This window comes from Ylistrum balloti, unplaced genomic scaffold (genome assembly GCF_031769215.1).
Source record: "Ylistrum balloti isolate Yb309-2 unplaced genomic scaffold, AGI_CSIRO_Ybal_v1 Utg369914, whole genome shotgun sequence".
In the NCBI taxonomy this organism is placed as follows: domain Eukaryota; kingdom Metazoa; phylum Mollusca; class Bivalvia; order Pectinida; family Pectinidae; genus Ylistrum; species Ylistrum balloti.
This window is the reverse complement of record NW_026782035.1, coordinates 20,550-34,422: the sequence shown is the minus strand read 5'-3', so window position 1 is coordinate 34,422 and position 13,873 is coordinate 20,550. Positions and strand designations below refer to the sequence as shown.

The following is a 13,873-nucleotide window of genomic DNA, read 5'->3' as shown; positions in this document are numbered from 1 at the left end:
ATATGACTAACCAAAGAACTCAAAGGACACACAATTTAAAATCGTGTTGCAAATATAACCCACATTTCTTTTTATCTTTAAATTCATATGTTATGAAAAGTGTTTTGACTTAATTAATGATCATTAGTCACTCTTTAAGATAAGTTTTATAAGATCAACTTATCGAACAAATTTTCTTTATGCTATTCTTAAAGAATATGTCAAGTATGATTGATATATGCTTGTAACTTTCCTTATTAGTATACATTTCAGGCTTTAATGTACACTGACAGTATATTTTGAGTGTACTTACTAACAGTATACTTTCAGCATACATCAGTTTACTTAGAGTGTACTTACTAACAGTTTACTTAGAGTGAACATCAGTTGACTTAGAGTGTACTTACAGTATACTTAGAGTGTATATCAGTATACGTAGAGTGTACTTACTAACAGTATACTTTGAGTGTACTTACTAACAGTATACTTAGAGTGTACTTACTAACAGTATACTTGAGGTTTTTCACATGAAGATGATATGCTTCCATCAACAATGAATGATCCATTCATACTTCAAATACACTTTTAACTTTCAAATGACATACATATTCAAAAAAAGTATTGATTGCCTTACATTTTAAGGCACTGCTTAAAGTAAACTCAATAGTATAGACAGCCTCCTCCCTCAACATGATAAACTCTCTAGTATAGACAGCCTCCTCTCTCAATATGATAAACTCATTAGTATAGACAGCCTCCTCCCTCAATATGATAAACTCTCTAGTATAGACAGCCTCCTATAGACAGGCTCCTCCCTCAATATGATAAACTCTCTAGTATAAACAGCCTCCTCCCTCAAAATGATAACCTCACTAGTATAGACAGCCTCCTCCCTCAACATGATAAACTCTCTAGTATAGACAGCCACCTCCCTCAATATGATCAACTCTCTAGTATAGACAACCTCCTATAGACAGCCTCCTTCCTCAAAATGATAACCTCTCTAGTATAGACAGCCTCCTATAGACAACCTCCTCCCTCAATATGATAACCTCTCTAGTATAGAGAGCCTCCTCCCTCAATATGATGAACTCTCTAGTATAGAGAGCCTCCTCCCTCAACATGATAGACTCTCTAGTATAGGCAGCCTCCTCCCTCAATATGATCAACTCTCTAGTATAGAGAGCCTCCTCCCTCAATATGATAAACTCTCTAGTATAGAGAGCCTCCTCCCTCAATATGATAAACTCTCTAGTATAGACAGCCTCCTATAGACAGTCTCCTCCGTCAATATGATAAACTCTCTAGTATAGAGAGCCTCTTCCCTCAATATGATAAACTCTTTAGTATAGACAGTCTCCTCCCTCAATATGATAAACTCTCTAGTATAGAGAGCCTCCTCCCTCAAAATGATAGACTCTCTAGTATAGACAGCCTCCTATAGACAGCCTCCTCCCTCAATATGATAAACTCTCTAGTATAGAGAGCCTCTTCCCTCAATATGATAAACTCTCTAGTATAGGCAGCCTCCTCCCTCAATATGATAGACTCTCTAGTATAGGCAGCCTCCTCCCTCAATATGATAAACTCTCTAGTATACACAGCCACCTCCCTCAAAATGATAGACTCTCTAATATAGACAACCTCCTATACATAGCCTCCTTCTTCAAAATGATAACCTCTCTAGTATAGACAGCCTCCTATAGACAACCTCCTCCCTCAATATGATAACCTCTCTAGTATAGAGAGCCTCCTCCCTCAATATGATGAACTCTCTAGTATAGAGAGCCTCCTCCCTCAACATGATAGACTCTCTAGTATAGGCAGCCTCCTCCCTCAATATGATCAACTCTCTAGTATAGACAGTCTCTTCCCTCAATATGATAAACTCTCTAGTATAGAGAGCCTCCTCCCTCAATATGATAAACTCTCTAGTATAGACAGCCTCCTATAGACAGTCTCCTCCGTCAATATGATAAACTCTCTAGTATAGAGAGCCTCTTCCCTCAATATGATAAACTCTTTAGTATAGACAGTCTCCTCCCTCAATATGATAAACTCTCTAGTATAGAGAGCCTCCTCCCTCAATATGATAGACTCTCTAGTATAGACAGCCTCCTATAGACAGCCTCCTCCCTCAATATGATAAACTCTCTAGTATAGAGAGCCTCTTCCCTCAATATGATAAACTCTCTAGTATAGGCAGCCTCCTCCCTCAATATGATAGACTCTCTAGTATAGGCAGCCTCCTCCCTCAATATGATAAACTCTCTAGTATACACAGCCACCTCCCTCAATATGATAAACTCTCTAGTATAGAGAGCCTCTTCCCTCAATATGATAAACTCTCTAGTATAGGCAGCCTCCTCCCTCAATATGATAGACTCTCTAGTATAGGCAGCCTCCTCCCTCAATATGATAAACTCTCTAGTATACACAGCCACCTCCCTCAAAATGATAGACTCTCTAATATAGACAACCTCCTATACATAGCCTCCTTCTTCAAAATGATAACCTCTCTAGTATATACAGCCTCCTCCCACTAAATGATAAACTCCCTGGGATATACAGCCTTCACCCTCAATATGATAAACTCTCTAGTATAGACAACCTCCTATAGACAGCCTCCTTCCTCAAAATGATAACCTCTCTAGTACAGACAGCCTCCTACAGACAGCCTCCTCCCTTAATATCATAAACTCTCTAGTATAGACAGCCTCCTCCCTCAATATGATAAACTCTCTAATATAGACAGCTTCCTCCCTCAAAATGATAACCTCTCTAGTATAGACAGCCACCTCCCTCAATATGATCAACTCTCTAGTATAGACAACATCCTATAGACAGCCTCCTTCCTCAAAATGATAACCTCTCTAGTATAGACAGCCTCCTATAGACAGTCTCCTCCCTAAATATGATAAACTCTCTAGTATAGAGAGCCTCTTCCCTCAATATGATAAACTCTCTAGTATAGACAGTCTCCTCCCTCAATATAATAAATTCTCTAGTATAGACAGCCTCCTATAGACAGTCTCCTCCCTCAATATGATAAACTCTCTAGTATACACAGCCTCCTCCCTCAATATGATAAACTCTCTAGTATAGACAGCCTCCTCCCTCAAAATGATAACCTCTCTAGTATAGACAGCCTCCTCCCTCAATATGATAAACTCTCTAGTATAGACAGCCTCCTCCCTCAATATGATAAACTCTCTAGTATAGAGAGCCTCTTCCCTCAATATGATAAACTCTCTAGTATAGACAGTCTCCTCCCTCAATATAATAAACTCTCTAGTATAGACAGCCTCCTATAGACAGTCTCCTCCCTCAATATGATAAACTCTCTAGTATAGAGAGCCTCCTCCCTCAATATGATAAACTCTCTAGTATAGAGAGCCTCCTCCCTCAATATGATAAACTCTCTAGTATAGACAGCCTCCTCCCTCTCTCTAATATAATAAATTCTCTAGTATAGACAGCCTCCTCCCTCAAAATATGATAAACTCTCTAGTATAGTCTCCTCCCTCAATATGATAAACTCTCTAGTATACACAGCCTCCTCCCTCAATATGATAAACTCTCTAGTATAGACAGCCTCCTATAGACAGTCTCCTCCCTCAATATAATAAACTCTCTAGTATAGACAGCCTCCTATAGACAGTCTCCTCCCTCAATATGATAAACTCTCTAGTATAGAGAGCCTCCTCCCTCAATATGATAAACTCTCTAGTATAGACAGTCTCCTCCCTCAATATGATAAACTCTCTAGTATAGAGAGCCTCCTCCCTCAATATGATAAACTCTCTAGTATAGACAGCCTCCTATAGACAGCCTCCTCCCTCAATATGATAACCTCTCTAGTATAGAGAGCCTCCTCCCTCAATATGATAAACTCTCTAGTATAGACAGCCTCTACCCTCAATATGATAAACTCTCTAGTATAGACAACATCCTATAGACAGCCTCCTTCCTCAAAATGATAACCTCTCTAGTACAGACAGCCTCCTCCCTCAAAATGATAACCTCTCTAGTATAGACAGCCTCCTTCCTCAATATGATAAACTCTCTAGTATAGACAGCCACCTCCCTCAATATGATAAACTCTCTAGTATAGACAACCTCCTCCCTCAATATGATAAACTCTCTAGTATATACAGTCTCCTCCCTCAATATGATAACTCTCTAGTATAGACTCTCTCAATATGATAAACTCTCTAGTATAGACAGCCTCCTCCTTCAATATGATAGACTCTCTAGAATAGACAGTCTATTTCCTCAATATGATAGACTCTCTAGTATAGACAGCATCCTTCCTCAATATGATCAACTCTCTAGTACAGACAGCCTCCTTCCTCAAAATGATAGCCTCTCTAGTATAGACAGCCTCCTCCCTCAATATGATAAACTCTCTAGTATAGACAGCATACTATAGACAGCCTCCTCCCTCAATATGATAAACTCTCTAGTATAGACAGCCTCCTCCCTCAATATGATGAACTCTCTAGTATAGACAGCCTCCTCCCTAAATTTGATAAACTCTCTAGTATAGACAGCCTCCTCCCTCAATTTCATAAACTCTCCCTCAATATGATAAACTCTCTAGTATAGAGAGCCTCCTCCCTCAATATGATAAACTCTCTAGTATAGACAGCCTCCTCCCTCAATATGATAAACTCTCTAGTATAGACAGCCTCCTCCCTCAAAATGATAACCTCTCTAGTATAGACAGCCTCCTTCCTCAATATGATAAACTCTCTAGTATAGACAGCCACCTCCCTCAATATGATAAACTCTCTAGTATAGACAACCTCCTCCCTCAATATGATAAACTCTCTAGTATAGACAGCCTCCTCCCTCAATATGATAAACTCATTAGTATAGACAGCCTCCTCCCTCAATATGATAAACACTCTAGTATAGACAGCATACTATAGACAGCCTCCTCCCTCAATATGATAAACTCTCTAGTATAGACAGCCTCCTCCCTCAATATGATAAACTCTCTAGTATAGAGAGACTCCTCCCTCAATATGATAAACTCTCTAGTATAGAGAGCCTCCTCCCTCAATATGATAAACTCTCTAGTATAGACAACCTCCTATAGACAGCCTCCTTCCTCAAAATGATAACCTCTCTAGTATAGACAGCCTCCTCCCTCAATATGATAAACTCTCTAGTATAGACAGCCTCCTCCCTCAATTTGACAAAACTCCCTAGTATAGACAGCCTCCTCCCTCAATTTGATAAACTCTCTAGTAGAGACAGCTTCCTCCCTCAATATGATAAACTCTCTAGTATAGACAGCCTCCTCCCTCAATTTGACAAAACTCCCTAGTATAGACAGCCTCCTCCCTCAAAATGATAGAATCTCTAGTATCGACAACCTCCTATACATAGCCTCCTTCCTCAAAATGATAACCTCTCTAGTATAGACAGCCTCCTATAGACAGCCTCCTCCCTCAATATGATAAAATCTCTAGTATAGAGAGCCTCCTCCCTCAATATGATAGACTCTCTAGTATAGACAGCCTCCTTCCTCAATATGATAGACTCTCTAGTATAGACAGTCTCCTATAGACAGCCTCATTCCTCAATATGATAAACTCTCTAGTATAGACAGCCTCCTCCCTCAATATGATAAACTCTCTAGTATAGACAGCCTCCTATACACAGCCTCCTCCCTCAATATGATAGACTCTCTAGTATAGACAGCCTCCTCCCTCAATATGTTAAACTCTCTAGTATAGACAACCTCCTATAGACAGCCTCCTTTCTCAAAATGATAGAATCTCTAGTATAGACAGCCTCCTATAGACAGCCTCCTTCCTCAATATGATAAACTCTCTAGTATAGACAGCCTCCTCCCTCAATTTCATAAACTCTCAGGTATAGACAGCCTCCTCCCTCAATATGATAAACTCTCCAGTATAGACAACCTCCTATAGACAGCCTCCTTCCTCAAAATGATAACCTCTCTAGTATAGACAGCCTCCTCCCTCAATATGATAAACTCTCTAGTATAGACAGCCTCCTCCCTCAATATGATAAACTCTCTAGTATAGACAGCCTCCTCCCTCAATATGATAAACTCTCTAGTATAGACAGCCTCCTATAGACAGCCTCCTTCCTCAAAATCATAAACTCTCTAGTATAAAAAGCCTCCTCCCTCAATATGATAAACTCCCTAGGATATACAGCCTTCACCCTCAATATGATAAACTCTCTAGTATAGACAGCCTCCTCCCTCAAAATGATAGACTCTCTAGTATAAAAAGCCTCCTCCCTCAATATGATAAACTCTCTAGTATAGACAGCCTCCTCCCTCATACACAGCTCTCTAGTATAGACTCCCCCTCAATATGATAAACTCTCTAGTATAGACTCTCTATGATAAACTCTCTAGTATAGACAACCTCCTATAGACAGCCTCCTTCCTCAAAATGATAAATCTCTAGTATAGACAGCCTCCTATAGACAGCCACCTCCCTCAACATGATAGAATCTCTAGTATAGACAGCCTCCAATAGACAGCCTCCTTCCTCAAAATGATAACATCTCTAGTATAGACAGCCTCCTCCCTCAATATGATAAACTCTCTAGTATAGAGAGACTCCTCCCTCAAAATGATAGACTCTCTAGTATAAAAAGCCTCCTCCCTCAATATGATAAACTCCCTAGGATATACAGCCTTCACCCTCAATATGATAAACTCTCTAGTATAGACAACCTCCTATAGACAGCCTCCTTCCTCAAAATAATAACCTCTCTAGCATAGACAGCCTCCTCCCTCAATATGATCAACTCTCTAGTATAGACAGCCTCCTACATCACTACATCAATATGATAGACTCTCTAGTAAAGACAGCCTCCTACCTCAATATGATAGACTCTGTAGTATAGATAGCCTCCTCCCTCAATATGATAAACTCTCTAGTGCAGACAGCCACCTCCCTCAATATGATGAGACTCTCTAGTATAGACAGCCTCCTCCCTCAATATGATAGACTCTCTAGTATAGACAGCCTCCTCCCTCAACATGATAGAATCTCTAGTATAGACAACCTCCTATAGACAGCCTCCTTCCTCAAAATGATAGCCTCTCTAGTATAGACAGCCTCCTATAGACAGCCTCCTTCCTCAAAATGATAACCTCTCTAATATAGACAGCCTCCTCCCTCAATATGATAGACTCTCTAGTATAGACAGCCTCCTCCCTCAACATGATAGAATCTCTAGTATAGACAGCCTCCTATAGACAGACTCCTTCCCCTAAATGATAACATCTCTAGTATAGACAGCCTCCTATATACAGCCTCCTCCCACAATATGATAGACTCTCTAGTATAGACAGCCTCCTCCCTCAACATGATAGAATCTCTAGTATAGACAACCTCCTATAGACAGCCTCCTCCCTCAACATGATAACCTCTCTAGTATAGACAGCATCCACTGGACAGCCTCCTCCCACAATATGATAACCTCTCTAGTATAGACAGCCTCCTCCCACTATATGATAAACTTCGTAGGATATACAGCCTTCACCCTCAATATCATAAACTTTCTAGTATAGTCAACCTCCTATAGACAGCCTCTTCCTCAAAATGATAACCTCTCTAGTATAGACAGCCTCCAACAGACAGCCTCCTCCCTTAATATCATAAACTATATAGTATAGACAACCTCCTATAGACAGCCTCCTCCCTCAATATGATAAACTCTCTAGTATAGACAGCCTCCTCCCTCAATATGATAAACTCTCTAGTATAGACAACCTCCTATAGACAGCCTCCTTCCTCAAAATGATAACATCTCTAGTATAGACAGCCTCCTATAGACAGCCTCCTCCCTCAATATGATAAACTCTCTAGTATAGACAGCCTCCTTCCTCAAAATGATAACCTCTCTAGTATAGACAGCATCCTATAGACAGCCTCCTCCCTCAATATGATAAACTCTCTAGTATAGACAGCCTCCTACCTCAATATGATAAGCTCTCTAGTATAGACAGCCTCCTCCCTCAATATGATAAACTCTCTAGAATAGACATCCTCCTCCCTCAATATGATAAACTCTCTAGAATAGACATCCTCCTCCCCTAATATGATAGACTCTCTAGTATAGACAGCCACCTCCCTCAATATAATAAACTCTCTAGTGTAGACAGCCTCCTCCCTCAATATGATAAATTCTCTAGTATAAAAAGCCTCCTCCATCAATACGATCAACTCTCTAGTATAGACAACCTCCTATAGACAGCCTCCTTCCTCAAAATGATAACATCTCTAGTATAGACAGCCTCCTATAGACAGCCTCCTCCCTCAATATGATAAACTCTCTAGTATAGACAGCCTCCTCCCTCAATATGATAAACTCTCTAGTATAGACAACCTCCTATAGAGAGCCTCCTTCCTCAAAATGATAACATCTCTAGTATAGACAGCTTCCTATAGACAGCCTCCTCCCTCAATATGATAAACTCTCTAGTATAGACAGCCTCCTTCCTCAAAATGATAACCTCTCTAGTATAGACAGCATCCTATAGACAGCCTCCTCCCTCAATATGATAAACTCTCTAGTATAGACAGCCTCCTATCTCAATATGATAAACTCTCTAGTATAGACAGCCTCCTCCCTCAATATGATAAACTCTCTAGAATAGACATCCTCCTCCCTCAATATGATAGACTCTCTAGTATAGACAGCCACCTCCCTCAATATAATAAACTCTCTAGTGTAGACAGCCTCCTATAGACAGCCTCCTTCCTCAAAATGATAAGCTCTCTAGTATAGACAGCCTCCTACAGACAGCCTCCTCCCTCAATATCATAAACTCTCTAGTATAGACAACCTCCTATAGACAGCCTCCTTCCTCAAAATAATAACCTCTCTAGCATAGACAGCCTCCTCCCTCAATATGATAAACTCTCTAGTATAGACAGTCTCCTCCCTTAATATGATAGACTCTCTAGTATAGACAGTCTCCTCCCTCAATATGATAAACTCTCTAGTATAGACAGTCTCCTCCCTCAATATGATAGACTTACCTATAACTTGATCCTGAAACTCTCTAGTATAGACAGCCTCCTCCATCAATGTCAGGAGACGCTGGGACACCTCTGCAATCTCCTCCATGTTTCCAAACATTATCTCAATATCCACATCAGGATGCTGAAACAAATCACAGAAATAGAAGTAGGTCAAACACTGAAATACAGTTGAAACCCGTCTCTAAATTGTACAAGTCAAAATAATTTTCGAGTTTTTTTTCCTTCTATATCTTTGTAATTTTAATTCGGATGACTTGAATTTCACAGAGTTAAAATTTTGGTTGAGTCAAAGCGATTTTTCAGTCCTTTCAATTGTAAAGCAAGGGAAAAGTCATTTGTTGGCTCAAAATCAATTTTTTGTCAAAACATCGGCACATCTTCTTACGAAATTGGTCAATACAAAAACAGAGTTGAAAGTCACCTGTGCATAACACATGGTTAATTACAGCGTCTCAGTCCATTGTTAACTAAACGACTAAGATCATGCATTTTGTCAGTTGTAGTGTTTGGGCAATGAAGTACTGAAAGTATTTTTCATTGAATCTTACCTTTTCTGACAGAAGATTGAGAAAAGTCTCCATATAAAGGTGAGATAACAGTTTCCTACCTTTTCTGACAGAAGATTGAGAAAAGTCTCCATATACAGGTGAGATAACAGTTTCCTACCTTTTCTGACAAAAGATTGAGAAAAGTCTCCATATACAGGTGAGATCAAAGTTCCATACCTTTTCTGACAGAAGATTGAGAAAAGTTTCCATATACAGGTGAGATCAAAGTTCCCTACCTTCTCTGACAGAAGATTGAGAAAAGTCTCCATATACAGGTGACCTACCTTTTCTGACAGAAGATTGAGAAAAGTCTTCATATACACGTGAGATTAAAGTTTCCTACCTTTTCTGACAGAGGATTGAGAGGTCTCAATATACAGGTGAGATCAAAGTTCCATACCTTTTCTGACAGAAGATTGAGAAAAGTCTCCATATGCAGGTGAGATCAAAGTTGCATACCTTTTCTGACAGAAGATTGAGAAAAGTCTCCATATCAAGGTGAGATCAAAGTTCCATACCTTTTCTGACAGAAGATTGAGAAAAGTCTCCATATACAGGTGAGATCAAAGTTTCCTACCTTTTCTGACAGAGGATTGAGAAAAGTCTCAATATACAGGTGAGATAACAGTTTTCTACCTTTTCTGACAAAAGATTGAGAAAAGTCTCCATATACAGGTGAGATAACAGTTTCCTACCTTTTCTGACAAAAGATTGAGAAAAGTCTCCATATACAGGTGAGATCAAAGTTCCCTACCTTTTCTGACCGAAGATTGAGAAAAGTCTCCATATACAGGTGACCTACCTTTTCTGACAGAGGATTGAGAAAAGTCTCAATATACAGGTGAGATCAAAGTTTCCTACCTTTTCTGACAGAGGATTGAGAGGTCTCAATATACAGGTGAGATCAAAGTTCTCTGACTTTTCTGAAAAGATTGAGAAAGTCTCCATATACAGGTGAGATCAAAGTTCCATACCTTTTCTGACAGAAGATTGAGAAAAGTCTCCATATACAGGTGAGATCAAAGTTCCATACCTTTTCTGACCGAAGATTGAGAAAAGTCTCTATATACAGGTGAGATAACAGTTTCCTACCTTTTCTGACAAAAGATTGAGAAAAGTCTCCATATACAGGTGAGATCAAAGTTCCATACCTTTTCTGACAGAAGATTGAGAAAAGTCTCCATATACAGGTGAGATCAAAGTTCCCTACCTTTTCTGACAGAAGATTGAGAAAAGTCTCCATATACAGGTGACCTACCTTTTCTGACAGAAGATTGAGAAAAGTCTCCATATACAGGTGAGATCAAAGTTCCATACCTTTTCTGACAGAAGATTGAGAAAAGTCTCCATATACAGGTGAGATCAAAGTTCCATACCTTTTCTGACCGAAGATTGAGAAAAGTCTCCATATACAGGTGAGATAACAGTTTCCTACCTTTTCTGACAAAAGATTGAGAAAAGTCTCCATATACAGGTGAGATCAAAGTTCCATACCTTTTCTGACAGAAGATTGAGAAAAGTCTCCATATACAGGTGAGATCAAAGTTCCCTACCTTTTCTGACAGAAGATTGAGAAAAGTCTCCATATACAGGTGACCTACCTTTTCTGACAGAAGATTGAGAAAAGTCTCCATATACAGGTGAGATCAAAGTTTCCTACCTTTTCTGACAGAGGATTGAGAAAAGTCTCAATATACAGGTGAGATCAACTTTTCCTGCCTTTTCTGACAGAGGACTGACAAAAGTCTCCATATACAGGTGAGATCAAAGTTCCATACCTTTTCTGACAGAGGATTGAGAAAAGTCTCCATATACAGGTGAGATCGAAGTTCCATACCTTTTCTGACAGAAATTCGGAAAAGTCTTCATATACAGGTGAGATCAAAGTTCCACACCTTTTCTGACAGAAGATTAAGAAAAGTCTCCATATACAGGTGAGATCAAAGTTCCCTCCTTTTTCTGACAGAGGATTGAGAAAAATCTCCATCTACAGGTGAGACCAAAGTTTCCTACCTTTTCGGACAGAAGATTGAGAATAGTCTCCATATACAGGTGAGATAACAGTTTCCTACCTTTTCTGACAGAAGATTGAGAAAAGTCTCAATATACAGGTGAGATCAAAGTTCCCTACCTTTTCTGACAAAAGATTGAGAAAAGTCTCCATATACAGGTGAGATCAAAGTTCCCTACCTTTTCTGACAGAAGATTGAGAAAAGTCTCCATCTACAGGTAAGATCAAAGTTCCATACTTTTTCTGACAGTAGATTGGGAAAAGTCTCCATATACAGGTGAGATCAAAGTTTCCTACCTTTTCTGACAGAGGATTGAGAAAAGTCTCAATATACAGGTGAGATCAACTTTTCCTGCCTTTTCTGACAGAGGACTGACAAAAGTCTCCATATACAGGTGAGATCAAAGTTCCATACCTTTTCTGACAGAGGATTGAGAAAAGTCTCCATATACAGGTGAGATCGAAGTTCCATACCTTTTCTGACAGAAATTCGAAAAGTCTCCATATACAGGTGAGATCAAAGTTTCCTACCTTTTCTGACAGAGGTTTGAGAAAAGTCTCAATATACAGGTGAGATCAACTTTTCCTGCCTTTTCTGACAGAGGACTGACAAAAGTCTCTATATACAGGCGAGATCAAAGTTCCATACCTTTTCTGACAGAAATTCGGAAAAGTCTCAATATACAGGTGAGATCAAAGTTCCACACCTTTTCTGACAGAAGATTAAGAAAAGTCTTCATATACAGGTGAGATCAAAGTTCAATACCTTTTCTGACAGAAGATTAAGAAAAGTCTTCATATACAGGTGAGATCAAAGTTCCCTCCTTTTTCTGACAGAGGATTGAGAAAAGTCTCCATCTACAGGTGAGATCATCGTTCCCTACCTTTTCTGACAAAAGATTTGGAAAAGTCTCCATATACGGGTAAGATCAAAGTTTCCTACCTTTTCTGACAGAGTTTTGAGAAAAGTCTCAATATACAGGTGAGATCAAAGTTTCCTACCTTTTCTGACAGGGGATTGAGAAAAGTCTCAATATACAGGTGAGATCAAATTTTCCTACCTTTTCTGACAGAGGACTCAGAAAAGTCTTCATATACAGGTGAGATCAAAGTTCAATACCTTTTCTGACAGAAGATTGAGAAAAGTCTCCATATACAGGTGAGATAACAGTTTCCTACCTTTTCTGACAGAGGATTGAGAAAAGCCTCAATAAACAGGTGAGATCAAATTTTCCTACCTTTTCTGACAGAGGACTGAGAAAAGTTTCCATAGACAGGTGAGATCAAAGTTTCCTACCTTTTCGGACAGAAGATTGAGAAAAGTCTCCATATACAGGTGAGATAACAGTTTCCTACCTTTTCTGACAGAAGATTGAGAAAAGTCTCCATATACAGGTGAGATCAAATTTTCCTACCTTTTCTGACAGAGGATTGAGAAAAGTCTCAATATACAGGTGAGATCAAAGTTTCCTACCTTTTCTGACAGAAGATTGAGAAAAGTCTCCATATACAGGTGAAATAACAGTTTCCTACCTTTTCTGACAGAGGATTGAGAAAAGCCTCAATAAACAGGTGAGATCAAATTTTCCTACCTTTTCTGACAGAGGACTGAGAAAAGTTTCCATAGACAGGTGAGATCAAAGTTTCCTACCTTTTCGGACAGAAGATTGAGAAAAGTCTCCATATACAGGTGAGATAACAGTTTCCTACCTTTTCTGACAGAAGATTGAGAAAAGTCTCCATATACAGGTGAGATCAAATTTTCCTACCTTTTCTGACAGAGGATTGAGAAAAGTCTCAATATACAGGTGAGATCAAAGTTTCCTACCTTTTCTGACAGAGGATTGAGAAAAGTCTCCATATATAGGTGAGATAACAGTTTCCTACCTTTTCTGACAAAAGATTGAGAAAAGTCTCCATATACAGGTGAGATCAAAGTTCCCTGTCTTTTCTGACAGAGGATTGAGAAAAGTCTCCATATACAGGTGAGATCAAAGTTCCCTGCCTTTTCTGACAGAACATTGGGAAAAGTCTCCTTATACAGGTGAGATAATAGTTCCCTACCTTTTCTGACAGAAGATTGAGAAAAGTCTCCATATACAGGTGAGATCATCGTTCCCTACGTTTTCTGACAGAAGATTTGGAAAAGTCTCCATATACGGGTAAGATCAAAGTTTCCTACCTTTTCTGACAGAGGATTGAGAAGAGTCTCAATATACAGGTGAGATCAAATTTTCCTACCTTTTCTGACAGAGGACTGCGAAAAGTTTCCATAGACAGGTGAGATC

The 13,873-nt window shown here is 39.3% G+C and overlaps 1 protein-coding gene across 1 annotated transcript in view; it reads right to left on the bottom strand.

The window, feature by feature from the left end:
• The window catches only part of LOC132546776 (dynamin-binding protein-like), a 70,173-nt gene that overhangs the window by 38,206 nt on the left and 18,094 nt on the right, over nt 1-13,873 (bottom strand). The window contains exon 8 of the mRNA XM_060210495.1: nt 9,024-9,147. Within this exon, the coding sequence (XP_060066478.1) occupies nt 9,024-9,147 (124 nt within the window). The remainder of the gene's footprint in view (nt 1-9,023; nt 9,148-13,873) is intronic.